Source organism: Erinaceus europaeus, chromosome 13 (genome assembly GCF_950295315.1).
Source record: "Erinaceus europaeus chromosome 13, mEriEur2.1, whole genome shotgun sequence".
NCBI lineage: Eukaryota > Metazoa > Chordata > Mammalia > Eulipotyphla > Erinaceidae > Erinaceus > Erinaceus europaeus.
The window spans coordinates 42,619,575-42,646,678 of NC_080174.1; the positions used below are offsets into that span (position 1 = coordinate 42,619,575).

The 27,104-nt window shown below is 44.1% G+C and overlaps 1 protein-coding gene across 2 annotated transcripts in view; it reads right to left on the reverse strand.

Annotated features, from left to right (window-relative positions):
* The window catches only part of WASF2 (WASP family member 2), a 109,292-nt gene that overhangs the window by 9,082 nt on the left and 73,106 nt on the right, over positions 1-27,104 (reverse strand). For both annotated transcript variants that reach the window (XM_060205647.1, XM_060205646.1), the window contains exons 2-7: positions 26,239-26,411; positions 9,436-9,570; positions 8,706-8,859; positions 5,007-5,124; positions 3,689-3,819; positions 939-1,094 (exon numbers count right to left, since the gene is read on the reverse strand). In XM_060205647.1, the coding sequence (XP_060061630.1) occupies positions 939-1,094; positions 3,689-3,819; positions 5,007-5,124; positions 8,706-8,859; positions 9,436-9,570; positions 26,239-26,368 (824 nt within the window). In that variant the 5' untranslated portion in view covers positions 26,369-26,411. The remainder of the gene's footprint in view (positions 1-938; positions 1,095-3,688; positions 3,820-5,006; positions 5,125-8,705; positions 8,860-9,435; positions 9,571-26,238; positions 26,412-27,104) is intronic.

A 27,104-nucleotide genomic window follows, 5' to 3' on the forward strand; every position in this document is an offset into this window, starting at 1 on the left:
GCGGTCCTCTAAACATTGTTCACTGAGAAAAATGCACCTTTCAAAGCTCTCATTTTTCAGGCACTAAGGAAAAAGGAAATGTGAGAGATCACTGAAACCCAGCCAGCCCAGAGATTCTGAGCATCACTTGCTAATTCTTTCCCCGCACACCTCGGACACATATCAAAATGGACAGATTCTGAGTTTCACCCCCAACTTCCTTTTGTTTCATTCTTTCTGGAGATTCTATCCAGTAGTGAAATGAATCAGACGCAACAGGAGGAAAAGGTGACCTTCTGCTAGATTCCTAGATAATGGGGCAAGGTGTCTGCTAAATATTTTATGGGCACCAGATTATACCACTTCATTTCTGTCAAGTTAAAGCTAAGGAAGGTGGTCCAGGAGGTGGTGCAGTGGCTAAAACACTGGACTCTCAAGCAGGATGTTCTGAGTTCAATCCCCAGCAGCACATATACCAGAGTGATGTCTGCTTTTTCTTCCTCTCTCTCTCTCTCTCTCTCTCTCTCATTCTTTCTCATTAGCAAATAAAATCTTAAAAAAAAAAGCTAAAGAAGAAAACAAGATATGTATTGGTCACTCCATCGGCTCACAAACAGCTAACAATTACGAATAGGCTTTGGAGTCAGACTAACTTGCTTTCCAATAGTGATTCTGCCTTTATAGCTGTGTGACCTTCTTTCTATCATTTCACTGACCTCCCGTGCATCATTTTTCTCATCTGTAAAATGGGTTTCTACCTCCAGAGGATTTCTGTCTGGATTAAGGTAATAGAAGCAGTCTTTGGCATAAGTTTAACACTTGATACATGCTAATCCTCCCTGTTCTCCAAACAGACTTGCCTGAAGTTACTTTTGTTGTCCTGGCCTGGATCTGGACTTCTGACTTTGCTCTTGAGGGTTTGTCTATCTACAGTACATGCAAGAAGTGCTGTCATTTACCTGAATTCTGCTGGTGGGGGAGGCAAGTTTTCCTCCAAGAAGGAAGGAGACGGAGGAGAAGCAGAGTCTGATTGTGGCGGCGGTGGGTAGCTGCCTGCGTCCACGTTTTCCACAGAGCCAATGCTGCCATTCTGGTACACCAAGGTGGGTGGGTACCTGACACAGAATCCAATGCCAAAACTGTCAATTAAGGAGTCTGAGTAGTGCTTTCCTATTTTCTAATAAGCATATTCCCCGTATATTTTGTTTGACTTAAATTTTACTTTGGAACTAAATATCCTATTGTTAAATAGGACCCCCTACCCCTACTGCTTCTGCCGGGTTATCTGCAGGAATGGGACTCAATCCAGATTATCAAAGCCATGCTGTTTCTTTCCTGGTGTTGGCTTTAACAAAACCATGCAATTCTTTCAAATTCTCTCCCAAATGTTAGGAGCAGCCTATATCTGAATCCCAAAGTCTGTCTTGCAGCAAAGGGCAAAGCCAAGCCCCAGGGCTAGTAAGCTGCAAACACGTGAGTGACTGGCACACAGCCTGGTTTCGAGGTCGGCAAAGCCTCTAGAGTGCTCAAAGGCCAAGGAGGCATTTTGATTGCAAAACAAGCCAAGGACGAATGCAATTTGCTGTATGGTTGTGAGACGTGGTCTCCCTGCCAGGTCTGCCGATTAAAGTGGGATGTTAGGGTTTGCCTCATGAAAAAACTGTCCCTCGTCGGAGCACTGGGCCTTGGGTGAATCTCGGGACGAACAACAAAAAGCTCGAAACAAGCACAAATACACCAAGCACCAGCTAGCAAAATGTGGCCTGTCTGCTCCACCTCCCTCTTCTTTCCACCATTGTTGAGTTCTGAAGAACTCATCAAAACAGACCCCGGGAGAACAGAGTTGCCGAGAACTAACAGAATCTAGTGGTGCTCTGGTGCAGAAAATCCCAAGGCTTGGACCATGTAGTCTGTCCGGCGCACACCTTCACAGGTTCACCACCAAGCACATCCACGCAGACCGGCCATTCAGACCGACTCCAAAACTTGTGGACAACAGGAAACTGAGAAGCAAAGCCTCTCATTCCCACCACCCTCATCATTCAAAAAGAAGAATGGGGAAAACAAACAAATAAACAAACAAACAAACCCCCATACACAGTAGTGGGTATTCTGAACATGCAAGCTTCTAGCCTTAGAGTCACTGAACCTATGAGGAGGCCCAGATGGGACAGGACAGGAACATGGAAGAAAACTAACGGCCTCTTTATTAAGAGATGAAGGTAATGAAGGTATCCTGAGGGTTGATATGGAAAAGGTTCATTTTTACTTCTCATCATCTTCACCACTTTTTTTAATTAAAAAAAATTTTTTTGTTATCTTATTTGATAGAAACAGCCAGAAATCAAGAGGGAAGGGAGTGATAGAAAGGGAGAGAGGCAGAGAGACACCTGTAACACTGCTTCACCACTTGCAAAGCTTTCTCCCTGCAGGTGGGGACCAGGGACTTGAACCTGGGTCCTTGCACACTGTACTGTGTGCGCTCAACCAGGTGTGCCACCACCAGGTCCCATCTTCACCACTCTTTAAAACAAACCTCTAATCCATAAAGAACAAGTGTCACAAGTGTCAAGATTCTTCAAGGTTGAGATTTCCATGGTAGAGCTCTTCCTAAAGAAGCACAGCTTAGCTCTTTCTAATTTTTTTTCCCTTTTTGTTGCCCTTGTTTATCGTTGTTGTTACTGTTGTTATTGCTGTCATTGTTGTTGGATAGGACAGAGAGAAATCAAAAGAGGAGGGGAAAACAGAGAGGGGGAGAGAAAGACACCTGCAGACCTGCTTCACTGCCTGTGAAGCGAACCCCCTGGAGGTGAGGAGCTGGGGGCCTTGAACCGGAATCCTGATGCCAGTCCATGCGCTTTCCACCATGTGCGCTCACCCTGCTGCGCCACCACCTGGCTCCCAGCTCTTCCTTCTTATCATTCCTAGACACCTGGCAGGGGCTGGCATGGTTCTCTGACAGCCAAGCTACAATGTATTTAGGGGGAAAGCAGGGAAGTACTTGTGCCAGGCAGTCGTGGTGACTTGGCTTTGAATGTCACCCAGGTTGGACACCAGGATAAGCATCTAACCAAGCTTTAAACCTCCTTTGTCCCCCTTTGAAGCCTCCAGTATGATTTGGTATTGGGAAATAAGGGGCAGACTGACACCTACTATTTCTCCACAGAGATATATAGCTTTGATACTGGCCAAGTGACCTTTCCCACACTGTCTGCGAGGTCTGCTCTTAATCCCTTGGCCAGTCTCTCTTCGGAGATGTGACAAAGGCTGTCTGAAAAGTTGCTTTGGTGATGTGCACAAATACCCTCCCCACTCTTGTGCAATGTCTAGCTCTTAGGCATGATGTTTCAAATCCGTGTTCTGGAGGCAAAAGGCTACTAAGGCCTTTTCATCCCTTTCCAGTCTTTTCTTTGAGGCCCTGAGATATACCAGTGTCTGGTCAAAGAAGGGCAGAAGGAGCCACAAGCTTTCATTTCCAGACCATCCCAGTCACCTCATCCAAACTGCTGAGTCTCTTGATTCATCTAGCAAATTTTAATCTCCAGGTGCATACACTTTAAAGAAACTGACTAACAGTGGCACTGACCTATGCTCCATAAGCAAACTTTACAGGGGGTGGAAGGTGCCACATCAGAGCTGCCAGACTGTTGGCCCCCAGGACCTGACTCCCTCCCATGAATGCCGCCAACAATACCAAAGTATCACCTACCCAGAAGGCCCCGGCTTTTCTTTGGATTCCACAAATTCTTGTCCCATCTTCATTTTCTCCCATTCTTCCTTCCGTGTCTTGATTTTACGTGGGTTTACATTCCCTCTATTTGGATTATCTTTCTTTTCTTTCTATTGTGAAAAGAAACAGAAAAGCCTTTTCTTTGTGATTGACAACAGGGCTTCACTACTCTTAAGGATTTAATTTTTTTCCAGACAGAGAGAGACAAAGAGGGAAAAGCGTCACAACATCAAAGTTTCCCACAGTGTCTGTAGGCTGGATTGGAACCTGGGTCCTAACCATCTGCATGGCAGACACACCCCAACCCCCAGGTGAGTCATCTTGCTGGCCCCAGAGAAGCCTTTGTGAAACAGTTTCCAAAGTTTTTCATTGCAATTCCATTCACTCTGATGGACACAAACCCTGAAGAGATGATTTGCCTAAATACATACAGTGACTAGAACTAAACCACCTCCTGGGTTCAAGTACATTTGCTCAATTCCATTCTCAAGTAATTCGAACAATGAGAAACCTACCACCTCTCTGGGTAATTCAGTCAAGTGTTTAAGCAGTTCTAATAATTAGGAAGTTAGTAAATAGCTGTTATTCTCTCTGCCACAAAGGGCAGTCAAGAGAGATGAGAAGTAATGACAGCTGTAGTATCTGGGCCATATATAAGGGAATAGTTAGAAACCAAAACAAAACAACCAATGAGGAATTCTTCAGCCGGTGCAGCTGCACTAGCCCCTGGCGCTCTCTTGGGCCTGCTGGCAGCCATGCTAATGGGATCGTGAGGTTGGAACTGGTAGGTCGTGTGCTTACACTCATCATTGGGAGTCTAACGGCGGAGGAACATCTTTTAAACCTAGGCCCGTGCCCCCACCCCTGGCCCACCCAGCCAGCAGTGAAAGTGTTAAAACTGTTCCTATTGCAAATCAAACACAGGAGAGCCTTGTGCTGATCTCTGAGAAATGAGCTGCAAAACTGGCGGGGAAGGGACTAGCCTAGCTTGAGTGTCCAGCAGAGTCAGGTGCAAATTGCAAGAGAAATAAATGGTGAATAGAAAAGTCAATTTCTAAAACTCAGCCTGAATACACTCAATTGTTAATAGCGCTAGGGGGAACAAACACATTTTTGGTGTGATTTATACTTTCATCTTGGTTGTGCTTGGAGTGGACACATTTTTTTAAGAGTTTCACCTGGCATCCAAGCAAGCAGCCACTCGGAATGATTGCTTCACATAAGACAGGCTTCCTTTTTATCCCCCTTCCACAATCGTGCCTACTGATGTGTAGAACAGAGGCCCCTTCCCCCTCACCCTATGCTTTCTCTTCTCTTTCATGATATCCTTGGTGTCCTGCAGCATCTTCTCCTTCCAAAGATCAAAGAAGTAAGAAGGGTCTGTGTAGAATTTGAGTGCCTCTTTCCCATCGTCCCTGGGACAGAATGAAGACAAGTAGCTGTCAGAAGACAGATGAGCTCCCAACCAAATCCAATATTCCAAACACCTACCAGTTAGCAGACTTCACACCGAGGATCAGGGAGTCACTCCCATCGATCGCGTATCTCCTCTCCCATACTAGTGTTCCAGTGCAACCTAAATGGCACTTGCTCGCTGATTTGGCTTTTTAAGACCCTTAGTCTTACCTTTGATTCACGATCGAGGAATCTGCATAGTCAGGGCAAAAATGAGTTGTAGCAGTAGAGAGCCCGATTATTTCTAATAAGCTGCATGACCACAGGCATCTATCTCCCTGAGGATATCCTGGCACATCAGGAAGGATTTCTGCCATTGATTCTTTTTTTTTTGCCTCCAGTTGCTGGGGCTCAGTGCTGGCACTATGAATCCACTGCTCCTGGCAGCCATTTTTTCCTCTTTTTCTTTCTCTTTCCATTTTATTCAACAGGACAGAGAAAGATTGAGAGGGGAGAGGGAGATAGACAACTGCAGACCTGCTTCTCCACTTGTGCTGTATCCCATCTGCAGGTGGGGAATGAAGGCTCGAACCCAGGTCTTTGTACAGAGTACTATGTGTGCTTAACGAGGTGTGCCACTACCCCCCCCCCAACTAATTCTTTTCCCTCCCACAGTCCCACAGTACTCTCTAGGAAGCTTCCCCACTCATCTGAAACACTTGTACACGTGTGTGTGTGTGTGTGTGTGTGTGTGTGTGTATACACACACACACCCACCACATGGGTGTAGCTGTTATTCCTCTGAAATACATATAACCACAGAAACCTACTTTCATGCTTTCTTCCAGAATAGCTCAGCATTCTCCCCAACCACAAGAGGGCCCCAGTGAGAGCAGATGGCCAGTTGTTTAATAACCATAGATTTAATTACAATCTCTTAGTGGCTATGACAGAAGTAGAGAATGAGCCACTGACTGTCAACGCAAGGGTTATCTGCCAGACTCATGATCCTGGCTGGAGTCTGACACTGGCATGGCTAGGTGTCTCTCACTTTCCAGAAAGTGAGAGGGGACATTCATTTTAACACTACTCTAAACTAAGTATATTGGGAAAGGCAATTATAGTCCCTCTTCAACCATATCATAACACATACAAAGTATTTCTAAATCAAACACTAATGACTTTTATATTAAATCTTGTTTTGAGTTCGTTACAACACTACTCATTTCTGTTGCATAAAATCCAGGTAAGAGAAGACTGTTAAAAATGCCTGTTAAAAATACTGTTACCTGAAAAACAAACCTATCTTAGTATTATGTGTTTATCCTTCCTTACTACATATACACTGGATCACACTACCTTCAATATCACCAGGTATATACTCCCTTCCTAACCTCTGAGCTCCTCTACTCAAATTCAACTAGACTAAGCAATGGGGGCTATAGAGTTAAATCTGTCCTGCCTTGCCAGATAGTCCCTTTGAAAGTCAAGGGGCAAAAGTAATTTCACACCGCAATAATATAGAACAGATTCCGTGTACTTTCTATCTGCGTGAGAAGCTACCACGCACCTATTCCAGACTCCCGGAATCAGGCAGGTATCTTTGAATTTCTCTCTCTCTTTTCTCTCTATTGTACAGAAAACATCTCCTTCCAGCTATCTGTAATCACTTCTTACCTGTTCCAAAGATACTAATGAATGCAAGCAGGAAAAATATTCACTTACTGTGTGAATTCTTTTCTTTTTTTTTTTTAAGAAGATGATAACATTACCAGACCACTAGAAGGGAAGATCTTTAAGCTGTCTATAAGCTACCTTGTTTTTCCATGTCCATCCAGGCATACATGTATAGGTTCTTTCAGAAGGGAATGTCAAAAGGATGTTCAAAATAAAGTGAACGACATTCACCTGGAAGAATGCCAGTTACTCCTTAAACCTTGGAAGGACCCTCAGGGTGCAGAACAGCCATTCCACAAGGCTGGCCTCAGTAACACGCCCAAACATCTGGTAATCTAGTGGTTTCTGAGTAAGTGGGAGCCTTGCTAAAATGTTGCCCCTGGGATGCATGCTACAGGACTGCCTTGTAACAAAGTCCTTTTGGCTCTATAATAACTAAATTCCTTGGATAGAATCCAAGATGGACCTGGTTTATACCAAATTAAACTTCACAGCATGCAACGCTAGAACAAACTTTCCATATATATACACACACATAATGTTCACTATGCATTTCAAAAATCAGACAATAAGTGACAGCTATCTATATTGTAGACATTAGCTCTGCTACCACCTGGGGCAGATAAGTGTTTTTTTTTTTTTTAAGATTCATTTATTAATGAGAATGGGAAGGGGAGGTGGGTAAGGAGGGGGGAGGGAGGAAGAGAGAGAGAGAGAGAGAGAGAAGGAACAAACCAGAGCATCACTCTGGCACATGTAAAGCCAGGGCTTAAATTCAGGACCCCATGCTTGAGAGTCTAATGCTTTACCCACTGCACTACCTTCTAGGGTCACTAGATAGTGACTTATTGGGATACATTCCTCTGACAGCAACAACATATTTATTTAAAGAGACACCTTAATTCTTTTTTTATTTTATTATTTTTTATGAAAGAGAATGAGAGAGGAGAAACATAGGGGGGGGCTAGATTTCTGCTCAGTCCTGGCATAGGTGGTACCAGGGATTGAACTTGTGCCTCTGGTGCCTCAGACATGCAAATTTGGAACTCAGACAGGCTGTGCTATTTCCTAGCCTTCATCAGCATCTTTTTCTTTCTCTCCTTTGCCACCTGGGTTTCACTGGGGTGTCATGCTGCATGATTTTATTCTTCAGGCAGACTTCACACACACACACACACACACACACACACACACACACACACACACACACACACTCTCTCTCTCTCTCTCTCTCTCTCTCTCTCTCAGATAGGGAGTGAAAGGCAGAGGGGGGAGAGAGAGAGAAAAGGAGAAGAGACACCACAGCACTGTTCAACAATCCCCGTTTTCGTGGTGTTCCTTGAGCATTGTCGAGGTTCTACCAGCTGAGCCAATCTTCTGTCCCCCTCAGCAACATGCTTTTTTTTAAACTATAGAGACAGAGACACACACACAACATAGAGGGAGAAAGAGAGAGAGGGAGAGATGTGACACTGAAGCTTCCTTTAGTGTGGAACCTGTATTGTGTGCATGCTGCATCTAATTTTTTTTATTTGTTTGTTTCTTTTTTGCCTCCATGGTTATTGCTGGGGCTCAGTGTCTGCACTATGAATCCACTGCTCCTGGAGGCTATTTTCTCCCTTTTGTTGCCCTTGTTGTTGTTATTGTTATTGTTGCTACAGCTGTCATTGTTGTTGGATAGGACAAAGAGAAATTGAGAGAGGAGGGAAGACAGAGAGGGGGAGAGAAAGAAAGACACCTGCAGACCTGCCTGTGAAGAGACGTCCCCCCCCCGCAGGTGGGGAGCCAGGGGCTTGAACAGGGATCTTTACTCTGGTCCTTGTGCTTCACACCATGTGCACTGCATAACCAGCTGCGCTACCATCCGGCTCCTACATCTAGTATTTTTAACCACAGGCCTGATGGGAGGAGTCAGTCAGATTACCTGTAAGGCGAAAGATTGTTGAGAGGGGGAGGAGCATCACAAGTGTTGTATGTTTCCAAGACAGGTACTGGGAGAGAGTTTCTGTCAAAAAGCTTTTGGTCTTGAATGGTTGAGCTTCTAAAGGCCTTTCGGGTGTTGATTCCTTGCAGTGACACTGAGAGAAGATGGAAGGCATTAGAAAATGGACGACAGGCTATTTGAGCAAACACTGAGTCACACTATTCAGAGAGGCCTCAGCTGCTGCATTTCTTGGCTGCTGCTGTCTGCAGCCAGGTTTTTCCCTCCCCCCCCCACCCCCCCCCCGGGAAACCCCACAAGGCTGTCAGCAGCCCAGCCATTTCGAGACTGAACAAAATGAGGCAATACAAAGGTTTACTGTGTGGCCAGATCTAGCAGCTTCTCTCCTTAGGAGGAATGAATCCTCCAAGTACTTTTATGGTAGCAGAAGAAGACTGAGGGAAGGGGAAATTTGAGAAAGAAGAGATGGAGGAATGGGAGAAAGGGAATACGTGTGTGTGTGTGTGTGTGTGTGTGTGTGTGTGTGTGGCAGGGGGTGAAGGAAGTATAGAGTTAGAAAGGTTTCTTAACATCACCAAGCTTGTGTCATATCAACAGCGCTCCATAGGTCTCTGATTTCTCCCCCTCACTTTTTTTTTTTTAATTAAGTCAGGGGGAAAATTCTAAGAAACTGCTCAGCAGAGCCTGCAAATGCTGAGCTCAGCTTCCTTACCCTCTTCTTCCTTGGGATCCAGCTGAGTGACTTTCACTTGTAGGCGGTCAACCCTCACAGCAAGAGAGCTTACCCGAGAGGCAAAGGTACTTGCCTGAGTAAAGAGCTCTCCAAAAATGTCCTCTGCAAATTTACCTGAAAGAGCAAAGAAACCAAATCACCAGTGCATAAAAGTGACATAAGTGGAGGGGGGGGGGGGGACAAAAAGGCTTCCTAAAGACCTGTTTCCCACTTCCCATGTGCATCCCACCCCCAAGATGGGTTTTCTGGCCCTAATACAGATGTTTATATTTGGAGCCAGAGGCACAGTCTCCATAGCCTGCTAGATGCTGTATATGTTCTACAGCTAAGAGAACTTCCTTAACATCCAATAGGCACAAAACTCATGGCAGGCCAAATAAAATAAAAAAGTATATTACAAAAAAGTAATTCTGGGGAGTCGGGTGGTAGTACAGTGGGTTAAGCGCACGTGGCACAAAGCACAAGGACCAGCGTAAGGATCCCAGTTCAAGGCCCCGGCTCCCCACCTGCAGGGGAGTCGCTTCACAGGCAGTAAAGCAGGTCTGCAGGTGTCTATCTTTCTCTCCCCGTCTTTGTCTTCCCCTCCTCTCTCCATTTCTCTCTGTCTTATCTAACAACAACGACGACACCAATAACAACAACAATAATAACTACAACAACAATAAAAAACAAGGGCAACAGAAAGGGAAAATAAGTAAATATTAAAAAAGATTTAAGGGAGTCGGGCGGTAGCGCAGCGGGTTAAGCGCATGTGGCGCAAAACACAAGGACCAGCCTAAGGATCCCAGTTCAAGTCACTGGCTCCCCACCTGCAAGGGAGTCGCTTCACAGGCGGTGAAGCAGGTCTGCAGGTGTCTGTCTTTCTTTCCCCCTCTCTGTCTTCCCCTTCTCTCTCCATTTCTCTCTGTCCTATCCAACAACAATGATGACATCAACAACCACAACAATGTTAAACAACAAGGGCAACAAAAGGGAAAATAAATAAATATAAAAAAAAATTTTTTTTAAAGATTTTTAAAAAAGTAATTCTACATATCTGCCTATAGCCCTAGCTTCTTGCTGGGTTTGTAAAAGCACTTTGTAAAAATGATGATTCTGGTAAACAGATTGGGAGTTAGAAGGATCTAATCTACAATTAACATGAGGAATAAGAAATTATCAATATATCCCCAAAGCAGTCTCAAAAATAAGCTGTGTTATCTTTGAGAGCCTATGGATTTCACAAGTCAAAATAAAATAATAAAACAGCAGAGACAATTTCTTCTAATGGGTGAAAAGGTTCTTTTATGTTTGGGTTTTTTTTTAATTAAGTTTTTATTTATTTATTTTCCTTTTTGTTGCCCTTGTTTAACATTGTTGTGGTTATTAATGTCGTTGTTGTTGGATAGGACAGAGAGAAATGGAGAGAGGAGGGGAAGACAGAGAGGAGGAGAGAAAGACAGATACCTGCAGACCTGCTTCACCGCTTGTGAAGCGACTCCCCTGCAGGTGGGGAGCCGGGAGCTCAAACTGGGATCCTTACACAGGTCCTGGCGATTTGCGCCACGTGCGCTTAACCGGCTGCGCCACCGCCCGACTCCCTCTTTTATGTTTTATAACCTCCAACTTTCAAAGTTTTTGCTCTACATTATAGCCCTGTAAATACACATCTCAGGAAACAAGTGAAAAGCTGAAACTTTCAAGCTTTGCCTAAAAAATCTTTCCCACAATGCATTGTTTTTTAGGAAAAGTAAAGCGTTCCTACTTTCAACCCTGGAATGCAGGGAGAATTTGCAGACAGAGTCATAATAGCAACTTGACACTACCTCCATATTTCCATTCCAAGCCACAAAGCACATTCTTGCTAGGAGTGAAAAGTGGTGCATAGGAAGGAATAAACACACTGCAAGGTGAAGGCAGGCATTAGGACTATGTCAAGTCAAAATATTTTTTTTCTTTTTTGAGGACCATTTAAAGTAGGCTCTGGTTTCCAGTTTTTAAACTGCATTTATATTTAGTCCACACTCAAGGAGGAAACAAATGAACCCAAAAGGCCAAAACTGTACATTCCCAGTATAACCTGGAAAGGAAGGATAAGACCACGCAACTGCATTTTTTAATTGCTGGCACATTTAGTCAGTAAAGAGTTTCTAATCAAGGAGGAGCAACTCTTTGCATACTGAATGGTTCGGTAATCTCAACAACTATGGTAAACTCTTGGGCTCAAAGGACTCTGTGGTTGATGAGCTGAATTTCTACTCTTCAAGCCAAGCACCCTGTCTGGTTCCTGTCTCTACGAAGGCTAAGTTCACATTAAAAAAAAAAAAATCACATTACACCCACAACCAAAGTTCTTGGTATAAATATACTCCATAATCTTATAATACTGTAAACAAAATAATAAATACACTGTATCATGCTTGTCTAGGGTATGGGAAATTATTATTAGAAGGCTAAAGGAGAGAAAAAAGCAACATTACTTGTGGGAAATAAAGCAAGCTCAAACAGATGTGTGAACCATGCAGAGGCTCTTCAGTGGGAGAAAAACGTAAAACAAAAACCACCACAATAAAAAACCATCAGGGGCCAGCCAGGTGGTGGCGCACCTGGTCGAGCACACGTTGCAGTGCACAAGGACCCAGTTTCGAGCCCCTAGTCCCACCCGCAGGGGGAAAGCTTCACAAGTGGTGAAGCAGGGCTGCAGGTGTCTCTCTGTCTCTCTCCCTCTCTATCACCCCGTTCCCTCTCAATTTCTGGCTGTCTCTATCCAACAAATACAGAAAACAAAACAAAACAAAACAAAAAAACCAAAAAAAACCATCAACTCATCCTTCTTAGATCAACTCGAGAGTACCCAGGATTTCCTGGCTCAGTGAAGAGAGTGGTGACAGAGGCTTGGTGGGGCACAGTGGCTGTCTAGATAAAAATCTTACAAAGAACTTCAACATTTAACTTTGAGAAGCTATCTGAGGAGGGGTGAGATGGTGGTAAGATGTCTTCCCCACTGTCAAATCATGCCCAGCCCCAGCCCGAGGCATGCTTAGAAGCATGAAATGATACATGGAAGGAACAGTGGACCACAAATCAGAAATCTCAGCCTCAGTTTCCTCCTTTGTAAAATGGAGACAATTATATTTACCCTTGTGACATTATCATAAAGATTAAATGAGATAAAAGTGTTGTTACAATGTGATTCTCTAAAAAAAAAAGTTATTAGTGATTTACAAAATTATAAGATAATAAGTGTATAATACCATACCTTTCCCACCACCAGAGTTCTCTGTCTCCCTTCCCTCCACTGGAAACTACATTAATTCTCCAAAGATTATATATTTGGGTTAATTATTATTTCTATTTTTTCCCTAATGTCCTGCCTTCTCTTCCTTTCTAAGTCACACCTACACCTAATACTTCTGAGTATCCTATCTTTTTTCTTTCTCTTCTCTCTCCAAATCCTGATGGAATTGGAGTTCAGAACCCTCTGGTCATCTTCCCCTAACATTTATCCCTCTGGAAGTATGGACCAAAATTCTTTATGGGTGCAGAAGGTAGAAAGTCTGGCTTCTATAATTGCTGCTCTGTGGGACATGAGCACTGGCAGGTCAATCCACACCCCCAACCTGTTTCTATCTTCCCTTAGTGATTACAGTGAGATGCTTACATTGCTCACTCAACCACATAAGACTGTCAGATAACATATATACACATATATTTCTTCACTGCCACCAAGGTTATCACTGGGGCTCAGTGCTGGCACTACAAATCCACTGCTACCAAGTAGCGATAACCCCCCTCCCTCCTTAATTTTGTTAGGAGAGAAATTGAGAGGGGAGGAAGAGAAAAAGAGGGAGAAAGACCTGTAGATCTTCTTCACAGCTTATGAAGAAGCGTCTTCCCTCCAGGTGGGGAACAGGTACTTGAACTTGGTAAATAAGTGTCCAAATGGGCACACCACTGCCACGCCCTACCTCCCCCATCAGATAACTTAAAAACAATTTTTTAATTCACTGAATAAAGACAGAAAATTGAGAGAGAAGGGGAAGAAAGCAGATGATTGGGGGGGGGGGCGGATGGTAGGGCTAGTGTTTTGGGTTAAGCACACATGGCTGTGAGGACAGGTGTAAGGATCCTGGTTTGAGCCCCCAGCTACCCACCTGCAGGAGAGTCACTTCACAGGAAGTGAAACAGGTTTGTGGGTGTCTTTCTCCCCCCTCCTCTCTCGATTTCTCTCTGTCCTATCCAACAATAGCCACAACAACGATAAAACAACAAGGGCAACAAAAGGGAAAAAATAGCCTCCAGGAGGAGTGAGAGGCCAAAAAAAAAAAAAAAAGAGAGAGAGAGAGGGAGAGATAAAGGTAGACACCTGCAGCACTCCTTTACCGCTCCTGAAGCCCTCCTCCTACAGCTAGAGATGGGGGGCTTGAACACCTCACCTCCCTCTAGTAGCTTCCCCCCTCCATACCTCCAGGGTTATTGCTGGGGCTCAGTGCCTGCACTCTGAATCCACTGCTCCTGGAGGCCATTTTTTTCCATTTTGTTGCCCTTGTTATTGTTATTGCTAATGTTGGATAGGACAGAGAGAAATCAAGAGAGGAGGGGAAGACAGAGAGGGCGAGGGAAAGATAGTCACCTGTAGACCTGCTTCACAGCTTGTGAAAGAGGCCCCCTGCAGGTGGGGAGCCGGGGGCTCTAAATGGCATCCTCTGGTCCTCCTCGTGCTTTGTGCCACATGAGCTTAACCTGCTGCACTACTGCTCAATACCCCCCCCCCCAATATCTTTAAGAGTATGAGTGGGGTCAGGTGGTGGTGTACCTGGCTAAGCGCTCACATTACAGTGTACAAGGACCCAAGTTCAAGCCCCTGGTCCCCACCTGCAGGGGGGAAAGCTTCACGAGTAGTGAAGCTGGGCTGCAAGTGTCTCTGTCTCTCTCCCTTTCTATCTCCCCCCCTCCCTTTCAGTTTCTCTCTGCCTCTATCCAGTAATAAATAAAAATAAAAATATATTTTTTTTTAAAAAAAAAGGATGAATACCTAAGGGGCTGGAGGAGAATTCACCCAGTAGAACATATACTTCACCATGGGTAAAGACCTGTGTTCACACCTTGGGTCACCACATGGGGACACCATTCCAAACGGAAGTTTCAGGAGCAGTGGCGAGTCCTGCTCCGATGTCTCTCCTTCACACTCTTGTCTCATCCTCTGGGAAAAAGTCTGACAGGTGTGTGGAATGATTCAGGGACTAAGGCTCCACCCCCCAAGCTAAATCTTGGCAGAGAAAAAAGGGGTTATAAGTTCATAAATTCCCAAAGTTTTATGCTTATTTGGTTTGATGGCATAGGAACTTAAATGATATTCCTGAAATCTTTTGAAATTGTAAACCAACGCTTGATTAAAAACGAAGACATTTGTGGGGGTAGAAAGCATAACGTTTATGCAAAAAGACTCTCATGCCTGAGGCTCCAAGGTCCCAGGTTCAATGCCCCGCACCACCATAAGCCAGAACTGAGCAGTGCTCTGGTTAAAAAAAAAAAAAAAGAAAGACATTTTAAATTAAACAAACAAATAAAAAACCCAGCAGCTTTTGGCTGACAGAAAATTTAAGTTATACTTCCAGCCAGTAATTTAACAGTCTCTTTTTTGATTTATTAAAAATTACTCCAGGGCTAGTGAGATAGCTCACCTGGGAGGCCGTGAGCATGACCCAGGTCTGAGCGTGACCCCAAACACGTGGAGGAAGTTTCAGTGCTATAATGTCTTTTTTTAATATAAATTTTAAAAATATTTATTTATTTTCCCTTTTGTTGCCCTTGTTGTTTTTTATTGTTGCTGTAGTTATTATTGTTGTTGTTACTGATGTCATCGTTGTTAGGACAGAGAGAAATAGAGAGAGGAGGGGAAGACAGAGAGAAAGAGACACCTGCAGACCTGCTTCACCGCTTGTGAAGCGGCTTCCCTGCAGGTGGGGAGCCGGGGACTTGAACCGGGATCCCGGTCCTTGCGCTTAACCCACTGCGTATGCCCGACTCCCAGTGCTGTAGTGTCTTTTCCTCTCTCGCTCTGCCTGTTTTTGGAGTTCTCTGTCTGAAAAGGTTAGCCTGGAGTGATTAAGCCTGTTTATTATTATTATTATCATTATTATTAACCACTCAGCTCTTGCCTGTGGTGGTTCAAGGAATGAACCTGGGATTTTGCTGCCTCAGGCATGAAAGTCTTTTTGCATAACCATCATACTATGTTTGCTATCCTGTTAAGCTCCAGTTTAAAAGATATATGTATATATCTTTTAAATATATATATATTCCAACTTTTTAAAATAGTGTATTTATTTATTATTGGATAGAGACAGAGAGAAATCGAGAGGAGAGGGGGAGAAAGAGAGGGAGAGAGACATCTGTAGCCCTGCTTCACCACTCATGAACAGACAATGACCCACATAGTCAACGACTGCCACCTCTCCAGATTCAAAGGAGGTCTCGAAACTTTACATCAGGCTCAACCTGACGCTGTTGACTGGCTACGGAAGAAGGGCAAACGCTAGAAGAAGAACCACTCATGAAAATTTTCCTTTGCAGGTGGGGACCAGGGGCTTGAACCTGCATCCTTGAACACTGTAATATGTATGCTTAAACATGTGTGCCACTGCCTGGTCCCTTATTCCAACCTCCGAAAACAAAATAATTTTTAATATATTTTTAAATTTTTATTTATTAAAGAGAAAGAATTGAAAGGAGGGGTGAGATAGAGAAGGGAAGAGAGGGGGCCGGGTGGTGGCACACCAGGTTAAGTGCACATAATACGAATTGCAAGGATGCTGGTTCAAGCCCCCGGCTACCCACCTGCAGGGGGGTTGCCTCACAAGCAGTGAAGCAGATCTGCAGGTGTTTATCCTCTCTCCCTCTTCCTCTCAATTTCTCTGTTCCATCCAAAAAAAAAAAAAAGGAGAAAGATTTAAAAAATGGCCACAGGAACAGTGGATTCAGGTGTGTGCAGGCACCAAGCCCCAGTGATAACCCTGAAGGCAAAAAAAAAAAAAAAAGAGAGAGAGAGAAGGGAAGAGAAGACAGACAGACACCTGAAACCCTACTGCATCACTCACGCAGGGGCCTGAACCTGGGTCCTTGTGCACTATGTGTGTGTTTAACCAGGTATGCCACTGCCGGGCTCCCTCAAAATAATTGTTTAAAATAATGATGAAGGGGGCCAGGTGGTAGCACACCCAGCTGAACACACTCGTTGTCATGTGTAAGAACCCAGGTTCAAGCCCAGACTCTATCTGCAGAGGGAAGACTCACAAGTGGTGAAGCAATGCTGCAAGTATCTCTTTCTTTCTGTCTCCCTTTCCCTTTCGTTTTCTCTATATTCTATCAAATCAAAAAATGATAAGTATTAAAAAAACAAAATAAGGGCTGTGTGTTGGTACACCCATCTGAGTGCACAGGCGACCATGCTCAAGGACCCAGGTCTCTTGTGCAGTATTGGGGCGCCACCTTGGTTCACTAACCTGGACTGCCTAGACCCTGTGGTGTAAAAAAAATGTATGGAGGCTTCATCATAGAGGCAGGATCAGTTGTTGACTTTATTCATCCCCTTGTCTCCTCTCTGGAGAATGGGGGTGAAGTGTCTAGTCAGACCTGTTCTTCCTGGAGACCAGCCCTTTGGGAGTCATTGAGAAGCCCATTCAGAATCAGCTTGGAGCAACAGATGCTCCTGTATTTCAGAAAGAAAAAAAAAGTTTAATTAATTAATTTAATTAATGTAAAACATTAATTCTCCAATAAAGAAATTAAAAATATATATTATTATATTTATTTATTTATTTAATAGAGATAGCCAGAAATCAAGAGGAAAGGGGGAGTTAGGGAGAGAGGCAGAGACACCTGCAGCCCTGCTTCACCATTTGTGAAGTGTCCCCGTGTTGGGAAATTGTGAGCATGTGGTTGAGCTTGGCAGGGCTTGACTTGAGGGGACATCCATCCTCTCCCTGGCCCCCAAAGCACCCTACATTCCATGTGACTAAAGGTCTGTCCCTTTATTAGTTATATATCAATCTCCTGCCTTGTCTTACAAATGACTAAAGGTCTCCTTCCTAAGTCCACAGGGTATTGCTAATTCTCACCAGTTGAACCCCAAGCAACGGTTGCTAGGGAGGTTCTACCTTTCCAGGCCCAGCCACTTTTCTCCGCCCCTCTCCTAACTATGTATAGATTGTGAAGCCATTTCCCTGGCAGGTTTGGCTCTTATGGTCCTGGGGGAGGAGAAAGGAGGGTGTGGAGGCAGAGGCAGAGGCAGAGGCAGAGGCAGGCCACTGCGGTTTTTGGCTCCACGTGGTTTTAACCAGGTGCCTACACTCCTGTCTTGGGCGTCCGCATGAATAAAGATTTGTATTGATACGGCCACAAACTTGGTTCCTGGGTTATCTCTCCCTCCGGCGACACTAGCCCCCGGGGCCTGGGGGCTCGAACCTGGGTTCTTGCGCGTTGTAAGATATGGCAGCCAGATGTGCCACCTCCTGGCTCCTGTATTTCAGAAAATTCCAAGGGATTTAGGAGCTTTGAACTATAGCCAAAGACCAAATTTTTTTAAAAATATTTTTTATTATTTATTTTCCCATTTGTTGCCCTTATTGTTTTATTGTTGTAGTTATTATTGATGTCATCGTCATTGGGTAAGATGGAGAGAGATGGAGAAAGGAGGGGAGGACAGAGAGTGGGAGAGAGAGATAAACACCTGTGGACCGGCTTCACCGCTTGTGAGGCGACTCCCCTACAGGTGGGGAGCCTGGGCTCGAGCTGGATCCTTATGCCGGTCCTTGTGCTTTGCGCCACCTATGCTTAACCCGCTGGGCTACTGCCTGACTCCCGCTGTATTTATTGTTATGTTGTCATTGCTGTTGTTGTTGTTGTTAGATATGACAGAGAGAAATCGAGAGAGAAGGGAAAGACAGGGAGAGAGAAGGACACCTGCAGACCTGCTTCACCGCTTGCGAAGTGACCACGCTGCGGGTGGGGAGCCGGGGGCTCAAACCGGGATCCTTAGCCTGTCTGTGCACTTTGTGCCATGTGCCCCTAACCCAACCCTGAGATCACTATCTAAATGCGTCTTATTATCGCATAATGCTGACTGGTCTTTTCTTCTTTTCACTCTTGCCCATCTCTTCCTTCCCAGCCCTTCTACATTTCTCCTCCTCCTCCTCTTTTTTTTTTTCCATTGGGGTTAATGCTTTACAATAAATACAGTTGTTGATACATGTATAAAATTGAGAAAAATAAAACTGAGTTTTCTGCAAAACTACCCTATGAGCCAGAAATTCCTCTCCTGGGGATATATCCTAAGGACAAATACACCCATCCAAAAAAATCTATGTACACCTATGTTCATAGCAGCACAATTTGTAATAGCCAAAACCTGGAGGCAACCCATGTGTCCAACAACAGATGAGTGGCTGACAAGTTGTGGTCTATAAAAATAAATAAATAAATAAATAAACCAAGGACCCAGGTCCATGCCCCCATTCCTCACCTACAGGGGGACATTTCACAAGCATTGAAGCAAGTCTGCAGGTGCCTTTTTCTTTCCTTCTCTATCTCCCCCACCCCTCTCAATTTTTCTCTGTCCTATCAAATTAAAATAGAAAGGAAAAAAAAAATAAGAAAAAGAAAAAATACCCACCAGGAGCAGTGAATATATATACACACATATATATACACATATACATACACATACACATATACATATACCCTCCAGGGCTATCGCTGGGGCTGGGTGCCTGACCTACGAATCCACTGCTCCTGGAGGCCATTTTTTCCCATTTTGCTGCCATTGTTGTTCTTACTGCTGTTATTGCTGTTGAGAATATTATTGCTGAGAGAGAAATCGAGAGAGGATGGAAGACAGGGGGAGAGAAAGAGACACCTGCAGACCTGCTTCACCGCTTGTGAAGCAATAACCCCCTGCAGGTGGGGAGCCAGGGGCTCGAACTGGGATCCTTACGCCAGCCCTTGCACTTTGGGCCATGTGCTCTTAACCCATTGCGCTACCACCCAACACTCAGGAGCAGAGAATTTATAGTTCAGGCACTGAGTCCCACCAGTAACCATGGTGGCAATAAAGGAGGAGGAAGAGGAGGAGGAGTAGGAAAGACCAAAAAAAAAAAAAAGTGAAGCTGTGATAGCTGAAGTCTGAGAATCTCTGATCACTCAATGGCATGGCCCCACTGTACTCAGAAAGCCCCGGAACACAGGATGAACCAAGCAGGGGAAGTTCCCATCTCCAAAGTGCTAAGAATATTGATTTAAAATCACTGGCTGTGCCTATTTGGCAACCTAATATAAGAACTGCCAATCTCAGTGCTCTGAGTAAAAATAAGAATTCTGGAGATGCTACCATGGAGCAATCCCTGGCTATGGCATTTTCAGTTTTGTGTTTGACCCTTTATTCCCACAATCAGACTTTCACTAGTAGATGGAGCACTTTAAAAAAAATTTATTTATTTATTCCCTTTTGTTGTCCTTGTTTTAATGTTGTAGTTATTATTGTTGTTGTTATTGATGTCATCGTTGGATAGGACAGAGAGAAATGGAGAGAGGAGGGAAGACAGAAAGGGGGAGAGAAAGACAGACACCTGCAGACCTTCTTTACCGCCTGTGAAGTGGCTCCCCACTCGTACCAGGATCCTTAACGACTGTCCTTGTGCTTTGTGCCACCTGCGCTTAACCCGCTGCGTTACCGCCCGACTCCCGATGGAGCTCTTCTGACTAGAGTAATGATGTACAAGAGGTCAAGGTCATGAGGTAGAAGCACATGCCAGTATCAGTCCTGTGCCCATCTCTGTTAGATGAATTCCTGCTACTTTTCACTGTAACAGTTTCAAAGTAACAGGGCCTATGAAGTCTCCGTCTATCTTCCCTACCCTTAACTATGGAGCTATTTCCTGCAGAAAGGGTTTTCCCTCCCCCTGTAGTCTAGACCAACCACTAGCATGAAATGGTGGAGAGAATACAGGTAATAATCATTCACAAATATTTACTGAGCTTTTACTGGGTACCAGGTACCATAAAGACACTGGGGGTGGTGGTTAGGATAGCATGTGATTTCTGATTTCAAATAACTTTTTTTTTGTTTTTGCCTCCAGGGTTATTGCTGGGGCTCGGTGCCTGCACTACAAATCCATGGCTCCTGGAGGCTATTTTTCCCCCCATTTTGTTGCCCTTGTTATCACTGTTGTTCTTATTGTTGTTATTGCTGTTATTGTTGTTGGATAGGACAGAGAGAAATCAAGAGAGGAGGGGAAGACAGAGAGGGGGAGAGAAAGATAGACACCTGTAGACCTGCTTCACCACTTATGAAGCGACTCCCCTGAAGGTAGGGAGCTGGGGGCTCGAACTGGGATCCTTACGCTGGTCCTTGTACTTTGTGCCATGGTCGCTTAACTCACTATGCTATTGCCCAGCCCCCTGAAATAACTTTTAAAAAAATATATAATTGAACATTTATTTATTTATTAATTAAAAAAAATTTTTTTAAATTTCTTTATTGGGGAATTAATGTTTTACATTCAACAGTAAATACAATAGTTTGTTCATGCATAACATTCCCCAGTTTCCCATTTAACAATACAACCCCCACTATGTCATTTATCATCCTTCATGGACCTGTATTCTCCCCACCCACCCACTCCCACCCCAGAGTCTTTTACTTTGGTGCGATATGCCAACACTTATTTATTTTTACTTATCTATATTTATTTATTTATTGGGTAGAGACAGCTAGAAATCAAGAGGGGAGGTGGTGAGAGAGGGAAAGAGACAGAGAAACACCTACAACACTACTTCACCACTTATGAAGCTTTCTCCCTGCAGGTGGGGGCCGGGGACTTGAACCTGGGTCCTTGTGCACTCAACCAGGTACGCCACAACCTGGCCCCTCAAATAACTTTTAATTCAGCATAAAAGACACAGATAAATCTCATTATAATGTGGTGGTTAGTGGGAGCTCAGAGCTCTTAGTCCACCCTAGAGGAGGAGATTCCAGAGCTGGGCCTCGAGAGTCATCTGCAAGGATGGCAAAGGCTCTCTCTCCAAACAGGAGGCATAGTCTGGACACCATGCAGATGGATGGCTTGTCTCAAAAGAACGTTGAGTAGTTGATTATTCACTTTTTTAAATTGCTTGGGGTTTTTTTTGTTTGCTTGTTTGTTTTTTGATTTTTTAAATTATCTCTATTTATTTATTGGATAAAGACAGCTGGAAGTCTAGAGGGAAGGGGGGGTGATAGACAGGGAGAAAGAGACAGAGAGAAAGAGAGAGAGAGAAAGAGAAAGAGACAACAACCTTCAGGCCTGCTTCACCACTTGCAAAGCTTCCCCCCTGCAGATAGGGACCAGGGGCTCGAACCTGAGTCCTTATGCATTATAACATGTGCATTCAACCAGATGCATCACCACCTGGCCCCTTAATTGTTTGTTTTTATGGAACTGAAGGTCCTCCTGCATGTAGTTTCACTACTCTGGACACCACAGCATAAAAGCTTCCTCCAATGCATAGCACATAGCACATACCACATGGTAAAGAGGCTCAAATTGGGGCCAAGTGGTAAAGTACTTGTGAATCCACAGATTACCATGTGCAAGGAGGACCTGGGTTCAAGGCCCTGTTCCCCACCTGCAGGGGGGAAGCTTCTCGAGCAGTGAAGTGAAGCAGATGTGCAGGTGTCTATCTTTTTCTCTCCTTCTCCCCTCCCCTTTCACTTTCTCTCCATCCTATCAAATAAGAATAGAGAGAAACAGAGAAAGCAAGAAAGAAAGAAAGAAAAAAAAAAGAGAGAAAATGGCCGCCAGAAGCCTTGGATTCACAGTGCAGGCACCACGCCATAGAGACAACCTGGGTGGCAACAACATAAAACTCAAACCTGGACCACACGCATGACAATATGGCGCCCTACGCAGTGAGCTGCCTCTCCAAACCCACCCCTTTTTCATTTGAACGGAATCTGGTAAAAAGACTATTATACAATTTAAAAGAAGACTGATTACAGGAAAATGAGGTTGGAAAGGCAGGCAGGTATTGAGTATGGAGGACCACTCTAAGGAATGTAGGCAACGCCATACTGAAGAACAGAAGAAATAAAGAGTGAAAGTTTTTACTCTTAACTTGAAAAAAAAAAATTTTTAACTACAAAAACACAGCTTTATCTTTGACAAACTAAAACAATTAAAAATTACATAAATAAAAGGTAAGACTTGCATTTGGGGCAGACAGTGCTGGCAAGGGTATATAGGCTTAAGATCTGTAAAGCTTTTAGGTTTATAGGTATAAGTAGGCTGATCAGAGAATCTGAAGCCTGAGGGAAGGTAGAGAAATAATTTAGGTGAGAGTCAACAAAGGTCTGAAAACAGGGCAGTGCTGGAGAGAGAGCAGGGACTGCGCTAAGAAATTCTTAGGAAGTCTGAGCTTAATTTTTTTTTTTCCTAATTTCATCATTCCTAGACTGAGTTTTATTTTTTAATTTTTTTCCATTAGGATGAAACTTTTTTTATAATTTTATTTATTTATTTCCTTTTGTTGCCCTTGTTGTTTTACTGTTGTAGTTATTATTGTTATTGTTATTGATGTTGTTGTTGTTGGATAGGACAGAGAGAAATGGAGAGAGGGGAAGACAGAGAGAGGAACAGAAAGATAAACACCTGCAGACCTGCTTCACCGCCTGTGAAGTGACTACTCTGCAGGTGGGGAGCTGGGGGCTTGAACCAGGATCCTTATGCTGGTCCTTGTGCTTCGTGCCACCTGCTCTTAACCTGGCGCGCTACCATCCGACTTCCCCCTAGACTGAGTTTTACATTCAGATAAACACACACACACACACACACACACACACACACACACACACACACACACACACAGAAAGAGAGAGAGAGAGAGAGAGAGACTACAGCACTGGAAAGCCAGAGCTTCTATCAGTACTGTGGCACTCCCAAGTGGTGTCAGTACTTGAACCTTGGCTGCACATGCTAAGACATGCACCCTACTCAATGAGCTATTACTTGATTCCTGAAGTCTGAATTTCAATACTGATTTGCGGGTTGGGGAGAGAGCACAACAGTAGCCCACAGGACATGTGGGCAAGAGGTCCCAGGTTCAATCCTTGGCACCACAAACAGCGAGAGCTAATCAGAGCTCTAGTAAGACCAAACCAAAACAAAACACTCCAAAATAAATAAATATTGATTTTTTTTTTGTCTTATTGACTATGTCTCCAAGCAAGTTACCCTGCTTTTCTAAGCTTTTATTCTTTCATATTAGTAACTGGAATCCCACGACCTAACCTCAGAGGATTATTGAGAGGATGAGATGAGATAGTCTATGTCAAGTTCCTGTAAAAGACTGGCATAAAGTAGGCACTCAAAAAATGTGAGCTCCTTTTCACCCACTCCCCCTCCCCCCTTTAAGAAATATTTATTAGTTAAGCGCATGTGGTGCAAAGTGCAAGGATTGGCATAAGGATCCCGATTTGAGTCCCTGGCTCCCCAACTGCAGGGGAGTCATTTTATAGGTGGTGAAGCAGGTCTGCAGTTGTCTATCTTTCTCTCCCCCTCTCTCCATTTCTCTCTGTCCTGTGTAACAAGGATGACATCAATAACAACAATAAACACAACAACAAGGGCAACAAAAAGGAAAATAAATAAATATATGTATTTTAAAAAAAAGAAATATTTATTTTGGGTGGTCTGGACGGTGGTGATACAGTGAATAAAGTGTTGGACTCTCAAGCTTGAGGTCCTGTGTTTGCTCCCCAGTAGCACATGTACCAGGGAGATGTCTAGTGCACTCTTCTTCCTATCCTTCTCAGTAAAAAATAAAATTTTTAAAAATATTTATTTAGTTAGCCCAGTGTAAAAAGTGTTGAACCTTCAAGTACAAGGTTCTGAATTTGATCCCTGGCAACACTTATGCTAGACTGATAATTCTAATTCTCTCTCTCTCATTAGTAAAATAAATAAATCTTGAGAGAAAGAAAGTATATTGGGGGGGGGTTTCTCCTCTAGTAGATTATGAACTCCTGGAAGGCAGAGACCATTTCTTATTTTCACTATATCCCTCTAGCAGCTGCCACATAAAATACATTCAGTACATGTTTATTGGATGAACAAAGGCTCAGTTAGTGCTACAAGGTGAGGAAATCTTGTTTGTGTACACACAAGCCTACCCTAGTCCTCAGATCAGCTTCCTCTAGATAGGAGTGGTCTGATCACAAGTGGGGGAGTGAGCATTGGTATCCATCAACACTCCCCTGGAACAAAACACCTGAGGGGGGGGGGGGGAAGCATAACTCCTGCTGAGTGAGAATAAGAAGCATCATTAGCTAGATGTCCTTTGTCCTAGAGAAGGAACCAGTGTGTGATTGACTTCCACCCATTTGGCCTTCGCAGGGTGACAGAAGCAGAAATGATGCTTTTAAGAAGCAGCGAGGCTCTGTGCAGCCTTCATGTGCTTTCTTGTCAGTCGCACTGCTGTTGCACTGCTGTCAGTGCTCCTTTGTGTAAGACAAGCATTGGCAGGGTTTCATTTCTTCGTGACGCCCCATCCAGGTTTCCCTAAGCCCTGGATCAAGTGAGATGGCCTCTGGGCTGGGTGAGAGCTTAGGAATCTCAGACCCTATACATCATCTGGTCACAGAGCTCTGTCTCCTCATGCCCCTATTTTATAGGCAAGGCCTATTACTATCTGGGGGAATGCAGCCTTTCTTGATATTCCACTGCTTTCACTAAGGGCAGTGATGCGACAGGAGGGGTGAATGTCTGAAATAATTCACACCAAGATGCCTTTGCTAAGGAACATCACTAAAATCGCATTTTGACGGGGGTTCTTATGGGAACTGGAGTGGCACTAGACAAATGCAAAGCCTATCCAAGCATCTGCCCTTCCCATACCTTGGCTTTAAGCAAACAAAGTCAGTTTGATTCAGAATGAAATCCAAACCACATGCATGTAATCCCACCCAAGGCAGTCTCATTCATTCTTGTCAATTAGGAGAAAAAAAAAAAATCAGAATTACAGCTGAGCTAGCTTTCTCTCAGCTCCAAAATGGACTGGGCTAACCCCATCTTCCTTCCAGAGAAGAATGGCTCCAGCAGCTACTATGTGTGTCACTGTGTGTTCATGCAGCTTGCAAAACTCCCTATACACTAGAGACTGAAAAGTAATTTGTACCCTGAACTTGGACCTGGGGGCTTGCAGCACAATTAAATGTATACCAGGGTAGACAAGTCAGCCAGAATCTCAGTACATGTTTGTTTTACTCCTCTTTGGGAAGGGGTGTGTGTGTGTGTGTGTGTGTGTGTGTGTGTGTGTTGGGGGGGTTGTCAGGTAGATAAAGACTATTGGCACATTTGTGGCTTCAACAAAGTCGGGCTACATCTAACAGCTCGTGCAATTACAAGCACATTCCCCAACCCAAGACACTGCTCTGTAAACCTCCCACTTTACACACAGAATTCTGCTCTGTCATTCCATCTGCAGTGTCTGCTGCAGCCCTTCCTGTCACCCTTCCCACAGATTTCTTTTGAAGCAGGTGGAGGGGGAGGTGGAGAGAACCTAGAGGGTGGTGGTAGCTGAAGAAAGGGTTGAGAAGAATCTGCACCAAAGAGGAGGCACTGGGGGGGGGGGGGGGGCGAGTGGGAGACATTTTCACATTACCTAGGGAAAGCAGATGGGGGAGAAATAGGAACACGGGAGGAGAAAGAAACTAAATAAAGAGCACCAACGACCCCTGAGGGCAAAGCACAGGCTCTCTGCGGCACTCACTCAGGCTGCCCAGCTGTCGGATGACATTTGCCAGGGTGATGTTGGTCTTGCATTCCAGCTCGCTTCTAGAGCTAGGCAACGTCTGACGGCACAGGTGCCTTGGCTCGATGTTCCTCGTTACTAACGGCATGGTGGACCTGCTTCAGGCAATGTTCTGAATGATGAAAAACAACCTAAAAAAGAAATAACAGGAAAGCATTACTCAACCACAAATTCCAGGCACACTAGGACTGTGTGAGTCTTTTTTTCTTTTTTCCTTTTTGCCTTGCTCTGATCTGAAACAGCTTTAAAAAAAAAAAAAATTCTACTGTTTTTTTTTTTTCTCCTTTTTCTTTTTTAAGTCCCTTCACCCCCTTAAGGTTTGCTATTAGAAGGCTTACTGGATACATTTCTAAAATTTGGAACTGGTAAATGCTCGCTGAGGTACACAGGCTGCATAAAAATCTTAAAATAGCAACTATGCTCCAACCAACAAGACTCCAGAGCCAGAGACATGGTCAGAAAACTGTCTTTTCAGCAGACCCTGAGTGGCACAGCTCCTACCCTTGGTTTGTCCACACCCAGGATAGATCAGAATCCAGATGATCAATTACAAAGATCAAATAAAGAGCTTCTATCATATGGTAATCTACACAGTGATTCCACTGATGTAACTTTTCCAGTTCTTCCCTGATGGATGACTGTTAATGTACAACTCAATACTAGCTGCCAGTATCTATTAACACCACTAAAGTTTAGTCTGTAAATTGACAGGATGAAAGAATATCAAGGAAAAATTTTACATGTTCAATATGTCAAACATGATGCCAAGCAAACTGTGCTATAAGATTTCCTGGTTCTTTCTCTTCTCCCTAATAGCTCTCTCT